This window comes from Falco rusticolus, chromosome 9 (assembly GCF_015220075.1).
Source record: "Falco rusticolus isolate bFalRus1 chromosome 9, bFalRus1.pri, whole genome shotgun sequence".
In the NCBI taxonomy this organism is placed as follows: Eukaryota; Metazoa; Chordata; class Aves; order Falconiformes; family Falconidae; genus Falco; species Falco rusticolus.
Window position 1 is genome coordinate 20,138,924 of NC_051195.1, and position 14,562 is coordinate 20,153,485.

At 40.1% G+C, this 14,562-nt stretch overlaps 1 protein-coding gene across 13 annotated transcripts in view; it reads right to left on the reverse strand.

Moving 5' to 3' along the window:
• MICU1 (mitochondrial calcium uptake 1) overlaps window positions 1–14,562 on the reverse strand; it is a 105,799-nt gene that overhangs the window by 52,705 nt on the left and 38,532 nt on the right. For 12 of the 13 annotated variants that reach the window (XM_037401264.1, XM_037401260.1, XM_037401263.1 and 9 more), the window contains one exon: window positions 11,593–11,636. In XM_037401264.1, the coding sequence (XP_037257161.1) occupies window positions 11,593–11,636 (44 nt within the window). Of the gene's footprint in view, window positions 1–5,204; window positions 5,217–11,592; window positions 11,637–14,562 lie in introns of all 13 variants that reach the window. The other variant, XM_037401268.1, reaches the window with a different exon arrangement.

Sequence of the window (14,562 nt, forward strand, 5' to 3'; positions counted from 1 at the left end):
GGTCAGTTCTCACTAACATCTAAAACCACTGTCCATAGTCCTCGAGCTTCTTTTCCACATCCTACTGTCTATCATCTCTTCTCTACCATACTCTATCATCCCTTCTAGCCAGAAGGGTAATGCATAGGATCAGAAAATGTAGGGAAAGATCCTTTTCCAAGCCTTCATCCTCTTTTAGAGACATGTGTCATCTTGACAAATCAGTTATTCCCACAATTTCATACAACTTTCACATTTCACACCCTTTTGTATCTGAACACAAGTTAATTCTCAAAGTGCTCAGTTAAAACAGACTATTTTCTTTCATTGAAGATTTTTTTCTATGTCAAATCCATTCCCCAAACCAGATAATTTGTTAAGATCATTCAGCACACCCAAAAAAACATTAAAAACTGAGCATTCACAAGTGAGCAAGCCATGGTGAACAGTTTACAATTATCATGTATTTTTAAATCAAGCAGTAGATTCATATTAAACAAGCAGACAAACAAGCAAACATCCAAATTAATATGTAAAAAGAAAAAAAAATTCAAATATACCATTTCAGCACAAGCATGGCTGTGTAAGTTCTGTGAAAAGCCACCAGTCCAGTCCCAGTGGAATAAAAACGTTTTACAGGCATTCAGGCAGATTATCTTACAATACCAGACATCAACAATAGGTAAAAAAAAATAACGTAATTGCATTTCAAAATACAAGCTTGGTTTGCCCTTTCCAACTCAGGCTTCAAGCCCAACGAACAGGACCAGAACAGGGACTGAACATATCAGTAACAGTGACCAACCTCCCCCAGACCCACGTGCTGTAGGAAACCCAGTTGCATGCCATATGCAGGCAACTCCACAGACTCGTGTTACGGGCTGACTGCAAGCAAGCAAAGCACCCAAAGATATATCACAAACATCACATATTCTACCCCCAAACTGATCTACTGCTGGAGCCTCCCTTGTGCCAAGTACACTGTACAGCTCCCAGGTAAACGTTTTTTGGGGAAAACCCCCCACTGATTCCTTCCATTCCTTGCCAAATAATACTTTTATTTTGGATTTTAAAAATGTTTTCCCAGGGCTGAATGAAGAGTGAAATGTGTTAATATGTAATTATGCAAATCTGAAAAAAGATGTATTTTTGCAAATTAAGGGATGTCTTCTGTACAGAGACAGGTGCAAGGTGCAGTGCTGGGGTCTGCTCTGCATTCCTAATGCAGATTTAGAAAAGCTTTATCAGCTAAATCCTTGCAGCTCCACTTCCTTCTGTATTTCAGAAACTGCTTAATAAGTAGCATTTAGTTTGCCACTTCAGGAAGAACACATTCTTGGTAAGTCACTTAAGAGCTGACAAGTTTGCGTTTCAATCTGAAGGAGAAAACACACGTAACTTGTTTATGATTCAGTATCACCTTTGTACTTAAATGAACCAAGGCTTCAGGAATTTATCAGCCTTATGTGACCACTCAACAGTGACTTATGCCTGCCAAAATGACAATAAAATAAATATCAAAGTGCATGCAATATAATGAGTATTTCTCCAGAACCAGAAAGTAATTTTGTAAATTAGTACGGAATTTTAGGTGAAGCATAACCATCTTTTACTGACAAATGTCATCATACTCAGTTACTCAGTTTGTTCCACTTAAAAAGAAATGCGTTAAGGTTACCAATATTGTGTAAGCAAATACAAACCCATGAACATTTCAGTGAAGTCACCTTGCTGCAAAGCAATTCTCTTTCAGTCCCAACTGACCACCTTCAGTTGTGCAAAACATTGAAAAGACACCTATTAATGTATTTATTACGTGGTTAGCTGCAGGCATACAGGAGAAGAAGTTAAAATGCTGTAAGTTCATTGTTAAAAAGAAACACTCTCTTTTCCACATTAAGAGTTTCCAAAAAAATCTGTTACAAGTTGGCCTCGTGGACAATTTCTTTCCTTGTTGCTGTGTTTTCTGGCTTCATAACGTAAAGACTTTCCCTATTATTACAATTTTGGGATATGTGCCTCTTTATAAAGGAAATCTCTCTAAGAAGAGGAAAGGAACCTCACATTAGTACTTGTGCATGTAACATTAAGCAGCATGCCTAGACATGATGTGCTATTAGCCCTGCTCGTACATGGCTTGATACCTTGGGCTTAAATCAGTAAACAGCATTCCTATAAATAAGAAACTACTGGGAATCCTTCTAAGGATGAGAAAACTATTTTTTTCTTAAAATTTATTGGACAATCCATTTAATTAATGCATTTTAAACACTCTTTAGCACCTACTGTGCGTATTGTTCAACATCTTAAAAAAAATTAGTTAGCATCTGCCATCTTATTAGTGCTACGCAACATTTAAATAAGCATTGACGTGGCTCCTATTTGCCTGGTCCACCAAAGCCTGCAGGACATCATCATGCTGGCATGGACTACTACAGCTCCTTCCCAAGCAGAACTGTTTAAAATCTGGGGAAATACTTAAGAGACTCTCACTGACTACGTCTATGTGTTTGCAGCAGATGCTCTGTGTTAGTCTATCACACAAGACAGATAAGGGAAAAAAAAAACCCCTTAAAAATGCCAGCGAAAACTGCAGGCAATGCAGCCTGTTATGGTAACTAAGAATATTAATGCTTTGATCTCTGCCTGCATCAAAAATGCTGAACTGGAGGCTCTGAAATGAGGGAGATTTTTAATTTTGCTCATTTTTTTAGGATATAAACTTTGAAGAACCAAAGCCATTTATTTAGAGATTTCAAGACAACTCATGTTGGCACCTCACTACCTAAATTAAGAAAATTGAAATAAAGAAATAAAAAAGCTTTCAGAATCAGATTTAAAAATTGAGCCTTTCAGCTCAGACATTCAAAAGCCCTTTAGGGAAAAAGAGGTGGGGGAGGTCCCTCTGTGATATGAAACAAGGACAATAAAAGGACTTGGGAGAGAACTGAGGGATTGAAAAGTTTTTAAAGCTAGCTTTAGAATGCGGATGCAAAATAGGTCATTTGAGACACACCGCCTGGGATTTTTTCTGTCACTTTTTATATATCACTAAATAAGAATAGAGTGTTTAAGGTTGTGATGGAAACAGAACAAGGACTTTCTGAAACTCATAAACCTCTTTTTGCACTGGAAATGTTCACAGTATCATTCCTAGCGGCTCTAGATAATTTGCTATGAAGTCTACATACTAACACAGGCAAATGCAAACAGATTCTGCATGGCAAATCATGCTGGGTGAATGTTAGCATAGGAAAATGCTTAAAATTTACTGTTGGCAGATAAATACTGCAGCTTATAACCTTTCAAGAGTGTATTTTAATAAAGAGTTTTTTTAAAACCTTTGATTTGGGGATTATTTTATCTGTATATACACGCAGGGGGGCAAAAATACAGAGCTGGATATAGATGAAATTATTCTGCACACTCTCTACCCCTGAAATTTGGACACGTACAGAGAATCAAAAATTAGGCAGCAATTACTACTACAGGTGGTCTCCTGAGACTGGAAAGAGAAACTTGCATTCCTTCCTTCCAGCAAGGCTGTAAATATTCATCACCTTTAAAACAAATGGCACCTGAAACGCAAGGCCAGCATTCTGTATGGCTAAGAAAAAAAAGGACACAGACTTTCCCGACCCTTCACAGGCAGCAGACCCACTCATGCGAGGGAGAAACCCCTGCTGGAAAAGCAAATAGGAAATGCCTCAGAAAAGGGACAGCCTACACTTCTGCTCCCCTCCACTGCACTGTTTCAGTCCTCCGCAGGGTAATGAAATCACAATCTGTAGGACCACAGTGGCATTAGTCATGGAAATTTGATGTAGGAGGATTAAAATTAGGTCCTTGATGTCCTAAATCATGCTTCTAAAATGAGTTGACTTTTGACAACTTTGAATTTAAATGGCTGTTTAGGTCTCCAGACGGAAGTTGGGATACTGCTTTCCCTTGTCTCAGCCTGCATTACCAAGATGAACTCATTGTGTTGATAACACAGTCTGCTCGTCTTCTCAGATAAAAAAAATCCAGTGTAAGAGTACACGAGGAAAATAATGATTCTGTATAGAAATCAAGTATTAAACATGGGCTCAGATGATGAGGTTGGGGATATACATTCGGTACTAATCAACCACCAAATGAGAAAGGCGTTTGGGGAAAAAACACATGTAATCATGTAATTAGAGATTGTCATCACGACTGCAAATAGTTTAAGGAACCAAATTATGATACAACTAAAAATCTTGCCATTCTCTTCCACTCCGCCTTTCTTCTTCCCCCGCTTCTCCCATCCAGATCTCCCATCCTTTTGCAACCAGTGAGGTCAAGCATCTCCTAAAACGTTTCTTCCCACCTTGCTCAATCCGTTCTCCTTCCCTCCTCCCTTCTCCCTACCAACTCCACATTACCCAAGGACAGAGTTTTCAGAGCTCAGTTTTGTATCCCTTAAGTATTAAGCATTAATCTAATGCCAGCAAAACTATCAAAGAAATTAAAGCCAAAAATGATCCCACAAACCACTTCTTTGTTAAAAAGACTGCATATACCCACTAAGGGCACTTTGTCACCAAGTTGCTTATTTTTTGCTAACTTCCCCTGTGGATTTCATTAAGGTCACAAAGCTACAGTGCAAACTGAACATGTTCAGAGTACATTTCCCTCTTACTGAATGAACGTCTCTCTGCTTTCTAGTTGTTTTTCCTAGAAACCCTCTTATGAACTCTAGCATCTAAATATCTTCTTCCTAAAATATTATTTAATACTTGAAGAATTCAAGAAAGTTTGCAAGAATTACCTTCCCCAAACTTACACACATTCATATACATGATGCTTCCTCACAGCATTTGGCCAGAGAGACACCTGTCCTTTTTCATCAAAGTCAGTAAAACTAACTTTTTTGGCCTTGAGCAGAAAATGCCATTTACAACAGATCCAGCTCTATCCCAGTCTCACCAAGCTGCAGAGTAAGTCAGAAGCCTCAAAAGGCATCATGAAAATCAGAGGACAGGGAGATAAACATTCAAGCTTTGCTCAAAGATGTCCCCGATAATAAAGCTATGTATTAATAGTTACCCTGAGGACAGTACTCTTAACAAGCCAGATACAAGCATTATTTATTAAAGGAGCAGGGAGAAGAGGTGAGCATACACTGTCCCTTTTACATGAAAAGTGCATAGTATGAGGTCTGAAGCACAAACTAATCAAAGCACATGCTGTCTGCTTTGTACCTGCCAGAAATCCTGGTGGAAGGGGAGAGGGTTAGAAAAGGGAAGAAAATGAGGGAATGCTTGGTTACAAAAAAACCCAAACCATAATTAGAATAAAGTCACAAGTATCAGTGACATTAGTAGCTGGAAGAAACACCTGCTGGATACCTAGAAACCAGAATAAAAGATGACATACAGCAACCAGAGCATTTTAGTAGTGTCTGCCAAACGAGCCCTGTGAAAACGAGCAACAGAATTAGCAGTACAAAAAGATAATAGCAAGCAGACTTCTGTCAAAACTGAAATACACCACGAACTGCTGGTAGGGGAGTTAGGAAAGGATGAAACATGTTCTGTACATGGATGTAAAGCAACCCAGGTGTCCATAGGGATGTTTGCGCACCATGCATTTTCCCATGTTAGAAGCAATTAAGTATTTTTTTATGATTTTTTTTTTTTCATTAAAAACAAGTCAGGGGAAGAATTTGCAGTTCAGTGTCCACACAGGTCCCAGTGAACAGGGAAAAGGAGTGAGGAACACAAAAGTAACTCAAAACTGCTAACCAAAGCAATGGGAGGGCCAAGTTTGGCTGGGAGGAAAAAGACAGCAAGCAAAAACTCACAAACACGGACAGTGCCGTCAGCAAAGGAAATCAAGAAAAGAAAAAAGGTGTCAGTTCAGATCAGATTTTCTGATTAACTGCAATAAACTGTCTCTGTTTGTTTCCACAAAGGGTCACAGGCAAGAATTATCTCCCACCAGTTCATTATGACACTTTTGGGAATGGTAGAGGAACTTTCATATAAACGTGTGTAAGGTTATTATCTATGTAAGAAGACGTCTCCTGGTTACTATGTAAATGCTGCCTGCGCTGAGATCAGAAGGTGAAGGAATTTAAAATCTGGAAATCTGAAATTGGACAATGACGTTTTATACAGATTATGGACTGGGATAGCTGAATGCTTCAAGGTATCTTCAAGCAAGTTATAACCTAGACTCAACAGCTCCAGCTGCTGGCACTGGGGACCCATTTATTTCGACCATTCTTACAACAGACACTGGCAAGACCTCATGCAGTTGTATTTAAAGGACTCCTCACCTGTTTTCATTGGATCTAAGCTAGAGAAAGTAGTAACTATCCCCCTCTGTTAACAGCTCAGAAAATTCACTGCACATGCAGTTTACAATGCTATTTACTGAATTGCAACAGCTTGCTTTTGTTAAGGTATCATTTAGAGTTGCATCCTTTTGAATGAAGGTTTCAGAGGCACTTCAGACATCACAGGAGCGCAGAGCTCTAATGCAATGTTTGGCTCCTGAATGATGGCAGGACTTTGAGCTTGTTTCATTTGCTTCAAGTTTGGGTCTACAGCAGCTCATGCCACTCTGGTGGAAGTCTCACACTCCAGCCTTAGCTCATACACAAAGCAAAAGGACCCCACAAATTCAGGCTAATAAATAGAGGCTCCTTTTTCCCCTTCCTTCAAGCCTGGCAGCAAGATCCTTCAATCCACCAGAAAAGGATCTACTTCCACCCTTTTCCATAGGAATCCTTCCTGAGTACATGTTTTTAGGCTCCTCTGCTCCCAAGATGCTCTTTAAATCTTCCTCCTGAGCTGACTCCCAGCAACTCTTCTTTAACGGACACAGACCTCCAGTTACACAGCCATGGCAGATAAGTGTAATTTAAGATAATCATTGTATTGGTCCATGATACAAGCCAGCATTATCCAGTGGAAACAAATTTCAGATGTTTTACTGGCCCTTACAGAAACCATCTGAAGTATTTTCCTTTTCCTTCATTTTGCTATTACCCTGCATTACTCTACAGCATCCCCAAACATCTAGAGATGTAAATGTAAATGCTGGCAGGAAATACGTAATTCATAAATTTAATTAGAGGGCATTGAAAGCCTCTATAATTACTTACTGCAGCAAGGGTAGCAGGAGGGTAAGCTGTTGCTGGTAGCTCAAAGGCTTTTGTTCATATTAAGCAGCAGCAAGAAATTTTCCCCACAAGAGAACAAAACCAGCAAGTGAAGTGTATTCTGTATTAAACTAATAAGCCATCTCAGGTGGTTGGTTTTTTTTTTTTCCTAAATAGGCTAGAGGTCTCTTAAAAGCACTACATCTTACCTTCAGTGTGAGCACCCAACTGCACATGCTGTGCACCCACCACATCCATTTTCTGCCTCTGCTCACACCTTTCCACCAAGCTCTACTGCTGAAAGCTCAGCTGTGGACTGCCTGGCAGCTGCCCTGGTGCACCAAAGGACCCAGGTGACAGGGCGTAGTTTTGGTCTCAACAGGGTAGATATGCAGATTATGCTTCAGAGGAACACCATTAACAGCATAATTTCTTTTTTTCTTTGGGAAATTAAGCTTGTCAATAATTAATGCATAAGCAAAAAAAAAATAATCAAGAAACAGAAGGCATGAAAAAAGAAATTTTAAACAAAATCTGTATTACAACTTATGTAGCATTAATGAAGCTTACACCATGTTACCTGTGCTAAGACATATACTTCTACTTTGTGACAGCTTATTCATTACTATCCTCTTGCTAAGCAAGATGCAAGTAGTGAGTGATGAAACAGCACAATGCCTCCATTTGAAAATCAAATGTGCAAAGAACATCTCCATGTCACCCTCAAAAGCACCCTTGCTTAAGGCCTAACAAACATTATGTAGCAGGGGAACATCTTAAATTAAATAGGACTTCACTCCTCCCAACCAGAGATATATTTTTCAACAAGGTAGAACAAGAGAAGGGACAACAGGAGGTGTTTCTCCTACAGATGGGTTAAAGCATTTGCTTTCCCACTGTCAAAATGCAAGAGGAAGAAAGAGACACAGTGGAAACAGAACAGATGAACATAGTGCTCTGGACACCTTCATGCTACAGCACCACAAGCTACACATTAGATTGTGTCTATTCTCACATCAGCCATTTGTTCAGGCTCAGTATGAAGACCTTGAAATGTCTGCAGCCTGATTAATTCTACTCTGAATGAATAGTAATCTATGCTTTTTCTCCCCTATGCTTGCTTCCCTGGGGGAGAAACCACCACACTCAAGACAAAAATGGAACTAGGGACAGTTGCCCCTTACACACTCAGCCCAGCAGCAGGTCAAAGAAAAGTATGAGTTCATGCTGGCAAACAGATCTGACCATGAGTTTTTGCTGGATGAATGTCTCTAGGGTTTTTGGTCTCGCAATCAGGAAGAAAAAGCATTTAGGCTCAAATTACAGAAGCATTGTTTCCATTAATAAGGCAGTAACATTTACCTCCCTCTCCATCAACTATAAATTATCACTAGGAAGGAGAAGGGGCAGGAAGAGGGAAAAAAAAAGCAGGTATTGTCTTCTCACTATAGCATTCAATCACATGCACAGCAAGATGCTTCAGAAACCCAATGCAATTACAACAGAGGCACATCACAAAACCCTTTGGCAAGACCAGTCTCAATCACTGCACGACAGCCAATTAGTTGTATTGATGGTAGTTTTATGTAAATAAAATTGATTCTGTGAAAAGAGCAGCTCATACATCTCCTTACTAATGCTGTAGCATTTAAATCTCAAACATACATGCTCAAAATTCACACTGGTACTAAACATTGTCTTGTAATACGTAATTAAAATGCAACTGACTGCACTGCTGGTTCTATTCTTTTAACTTAATCGCTTTTGAAATTATTACTTGCATGCAACCATGGGTATACGTCTTTGCTTGGAACTAAAACTAATTCCATTTTCTACTCTTCAGCCAAGATTTAGCCTGCAGATTGTCAGTACTTTTCAGTACCACAGCTTGCTTGAGTCTGACCACTCATAAACTCCTTTCACTTTAAACATGAAGAGGAATTTTCCACTGAACAGGCCTATTACTTTTTGAGTGCATGCCTGTACCACAAGTCCCATTACCTGCGTGACATTCCTAAGGATGCTTAAGGGACTGATGGACCTCTTACTCTTCTGCTTGAAAGCTCATCAGCTCCACCAATGCACAAAGGTAAAGCACCAGAAAGTCATCTCCAGGTAGAGGATGCTTTGATAAACCAAGAAGAATATGTAGTTGTAAATAGGCAAGGAGAAAAAGATGCAAGAGGGTTTTATCCCTTGGGTGCTACTATGCAAGTGAAACTCAAATGAGTAAGGTTAGCTCTGCAGCACCTCAGCTGGTGCTTGACTGAGAAAAGACAGTGTTGTTTTTTAAACTGAAACACAGAGCAAGCAATAAAATGAGAACAAGATGCTATCAGACAGATCAAGCTACTCTCAGCTTCTTTCATTACCAAGGGAGAGCCAAGGCCAACTTACTTTATACCCTCCTCAAATTATCCTCTCACCTGAACATTATCGCTACCCTAATAGCCACAGCCAGATTTAGCCAGTCCCAAGGTATCTTTAAGCAGACAGCCAAGCAAACAAGAACCTCTATATCTTCATTTTCAAGAGAGCAAACTGCTTCTAGGGTGTTATTAGACTGTGGAAAAAATAGGTCCCAGGAGAAGAGAACAATAATGAAAAGTCCACTGCAATACCCTAAATCTGCTGCCTCACCTTCAGACTATCCAAACCACAGCGCACAGAGATCCAAGTGCAGCACTGACATCTGTAAGTTACATAAAAAGCAATTTCACTCTGTTACAGATCAGAGTGAAAGGTGGTTAGTGCATAAGGCAAAGGCTATCTGTTCTCCACCCTTCAGCCAGCACAGAATCAGCCTTGCTGAATGGCAAGATCCTAAGAGCATGGATGATGTGCACAGCCAAGTACCTCAAACACCAACCGTGGATTTTCAACACCCCTGTGTCCATCACATTCAAATGTGTTGCAATTCAAGCCCTCGGTGCTGAGGAGCAGAGGAACAGAAAGTTGAGTTCAGCAAAGGGACTGCCTTTGTATCTTTTATAAAATGTGATAGGAACCGACTGCAGAGTGCTCAGGAACAGAGGAACGATTAGCAAAAATAGCGTGGGATTTAGCATTACTTCCCTACAAACAAACCTTGTTTATGTAAAGCCTAAGGGATGAGTGCAATAGCTTGACAAGAAAAAATGATAAAAGTGAGTGGATGCAAAACAGGCTGTCATAAACCACAACAAGAAACATTTGATATTTTGCAAAGAATGTATGTACTTTTTGTCTGTTTGTATTTTGGGGGTTTGGGGTTTTTTTGTTCAATCATGAAAACAGACATAAAGTTTGTGGCAGGGGGAGAAGAAAACAAGTGTTCACAGCATGCTTTGTAGTTTTATGCATCAAAACTAACTGTTCAGAATACTACCTTCCAATTATCTGTTTTCAAGCAAAATCTTGCTCTGCTGTCTGGGTAACCAGAACACTTGTACAGCACTGACAACAGTAACCCCGGGTATTTGATCACCTTTGGCATTTACCCTTCCCTACGGAACACAAAACAAGACAGGAAAATGCACGTGTTCAGGCCACGCTGTGTTTATATAAAGCCTTAAATGATTTTTTTTTCAGCATCGAGGCTTTCTGGAAATGCCTGATACTGTGTCAGGTACCTCACTCAGCAATGAAGGGATAAGATGCTGACTTCACCTTGGGAAAACAGAAGCTTTATTTTCAGATTATGCAGATGAAATGAAAACATTGCTAAAAGCTGGAGAACCGTTATGTGCCCATGACGATATGATGGAAAACTAACCTGCAGTTATCTGCATCAGGGAGTCAATATGAGCTGCTAGTCCTAGGGTCAGAGGTGCCTTTCCTGTACTCCTCCATACCACTGGGATTTACAGTGGTTAATTGGGTCTCTGATTTCCATAATAACAGGTAGGATGCTACATGGCTCCACTTACACAGGCAGACAAAACTAGATCAGAGCGTGCTCAACATTTTACCAACATGTATTGTGACAGCACAAACATCCAGAACAGCTGTGTACCACTGTAGGAAGGACCTAGGGTTCTAAAGGGGAACGGAGTAAGGCTGTTGGAGGGGGGGGGGGGGGGGCGGGGAATACATGCTCAGGATGCAGATAAAAACAAAAGAGCGGCTCCTTCCTTTAGGAATCTGGAGATGAATCGGGAAGGGAAAGGTCAAACAAGCTTCCCTTGAAATGGTGTAACGTGGGGGTTTCATACAGTCATAAAAAAGCAGCAAGGAAACATGATTGTAACCTATAGTTTCCTGACATACCAAGAGATAAGAAGAGGTAATATTTTGACCACAAACATTAAAATAAGACTCCTTAAAAAAAATATCTTTCTGTCATTACAGAAAAAGCACTTCAATGCTACCAACAACAAAAAGCTCAGAAGTGAGTATTTTGAATACTTCATTTAACTTACACCCACATGCAGGTAATAACTAAGGAACTCTAGGTAAAAAAGCCATTAAACAATATATACTTAATAGCCTAATGTTCTCACCTTCCCATCATAGCGTTTCACTATAAACTGATCCAGGCCCAGGTCTGAAAGAGAAAAAAAAAGGTATTTTAAAAAAATAATAATGCTCTTAAGAGTGTAAAAGTAAGTACTTCCTGGGTTTCCTGTTTGACTGAGGATTAGAAAGTAAAATGCACTGTCTGAATAACACCAATGGAAGGAAAATTTTTTTGGCTTTGTACATTTAGTACTTTGTATTTTGATCATGAAAGACAACAAATACATGGGATCAGAGCAGAAAACCTCCTTCCAGCAAGGTCAGTAGGAGAACAGTTCCCAGCAACTCCCAAGAGTCTGAAATACCCACCCCAGCACAGATTTTTGCACTATTAGCCCGCAAACATTTTGCTCATGATTCCCCATGTAAATTTGTGTTCATAAAACTGTTACTACTTTTAATAACATCTTTTAACTAGTTCACAAATGGGAGGAAAAAATATTGTTCCCATAATTAACTGGGATATTCCCAAATAAATCCAAAACTCGTTTAAAATTGCTCGTACAAAGATTTTACAGGAGATAAGTTGTAGCTGCATTTGTAAGAAGGCAAGCGCAATAGCTAGGAGAGCATTTTGGAGAAAGACAGAAAGAAATATTATTTATACTAGTAAATTCAATCTCTCATACCGTCACAAAATGTTTTTTCTGCCTTGAAAAGCGGAGAAGAAACCCCAGCATTTACAGAATTAAGGTACAGAGCTCTCCATCTAATCCGCAATGCCCAGCAGGGTGTATGTAAACTGATGAATACACATATAAGCAAGATGACAAAAATATTCACGAAGATTAATTATCTGAAGTTTGCAATCCAAAGTCGGGAAGATGCACCCTGAGAGAAGATTAAGCAGAACTCAAATCGAACACTTCCAGTAATTTGGGAGAGCCCAGGCCAATTTTCAGCTCTCTGAAGAATAAAACCACTCATCAGAGTTACATCCCATTCATTTTCTGCCACTGTTTATGATAATTATCACATCCTCATTTCAATTCAAATTAGAAAAAAAGATGAAAATAACAAAATAAAACCTCTCCCATGCCTGCTGCATCACCTGCTCATGAAAGAGGATAATAAAAGCCTTCCCCATCTACTGGAAAGGTTCATCATGGTTACACAGTGCAGAAAATGGAGTGATTAATCACTCCAGGGTCCCCTTGACCTTTCTGAACCAAAGCAGCTAAAACTCCTCTGTCACCAATTTCAGATATCAAAGCAATTTTCAGAGGGTTTTCTGAATTTGTGAATATCCAAGCCAGAAACCTTCTCAGTATTGTGTGCACCTGACAGTAAGAGTGAAAATTGCATGTTCGTACCCATTTTCAGACTTTAATAATCATCTTGTGACTTTTGTCCTCCTCAGACTTGTGTGTATAAACACAGTACATTAAGTATTGTCACATTTGGTAAGTGTGCTTATTTTACCAGAGACACATTACCTGGTCAGAGCTCACCCCAACCATCCATCTGGATGCTGACTGCTAAGCAAAGCTTAGTTTATGTCCACGTGTTGTAACAAAGTCATTTCTCAAAAACACCTGTTCCTATGCCAGGAAAGAGTGCTGTAAGACGTATCTCTGACAACCTGACATCATACATGTACTCACCGAGAGCTAAAAAAGGACCGTTTAAAAAAAGCAAGTAAAAGTATGTCTTAAGAATACCGCCACCCCCTGCCCACAACTGGACACTGCTACTGGGAAAGCAAACAGGTTTCAAAGGAGATCCAAAATGAACGGATGCTCACATAGATGAACAGCAAGACAAGATGAACAATAATATTTTCAAAATGTATTTCTAAATACAGATAATAAATATTTATATAATAAATAATATATACAATATTCTGTATATACATGCAGAAAAGTTATTAAAAACAGATGAATGGGAAGAATACCAGTACCTGTACTAAAGCAAGAGGCTAGTATTACAAAATTTGTGCTCTCCACAGATGAACATGAGGCGGGCAAAAGGGGAGAAGATGCAGGGAATGACTGGAGGGGACTAAAAAGCACCAACAAATCACAATAATGGAGTCAGCAAAAGAAAAACACACTGGTGAAATCAGGAGTTTTGAATACAGGGTAGTTTGCTTCCAGACTAGGGTTTGGTCCAGCCTCATTCACCTAAGCACAGAGATGTTTGTTTCCATGTGTTTCCTCAATTACTATGGCATGCAACAAAAAGACATGGAAAACCAAAGCATCTAGGTAACCCGAGACTATTCCTGTGAAGAACAGTGATGGACCTTGACTTACATACAGCTCTTCTGTAACTGCATCCAAACTGTCATGCCAGGTATAGAAGCTGCCAGATCTGTCCTCAAGCTTAAGAGTTCCAAGCACTTCATTATTTGCTGAAGAAAAAACTGCTTACCCCAACACAGCAGGTGCAGGAATGTAGCTACCATTACCTATATCATGTCAGTCTCCTTCAACACAATCACATCTGATGACAAGCAAATATATAACCTTGATTTATGCATGTTTTGGAGATCGGGGAGACACATTTATATGAAAAAGCAGCACAAAAATTTGTCACTTCTGCTGCTGCCTTTTTTCAAGTCAGTGTATTAGCACACCCTGGAAGACAGTGTTGGTGAAGGGAGCTCAATCCAGTTGGCAGCCAGTCACAAACGGTGCTCCCCAGGGCTCAGCACTGGGGCTGGTTCTGTTTAACATCCCTATTGACAACCCGGATGAGGGGATCAAATGCACCCTCAGTATGTTCGCAGACAACACCAAGTTGTGTTGGTGGGAGCGCTGATCTGCTGGAGGGCAGGCAGGCTCTGCAGAGGGGTCTGGACAGGCTGGACCCATGGGCCGAGGCCGACTGTATGAGGTTCAACCAGGCTCAGTGCCGGGTCCTGCCCGTGGGTCACAGCAACCCCACACAGCCCCACAGGCTGGGGCAGAGCGGCTGGGAAGCTGCCTGGCGGGGAAGGCCCTGGGGGTGCT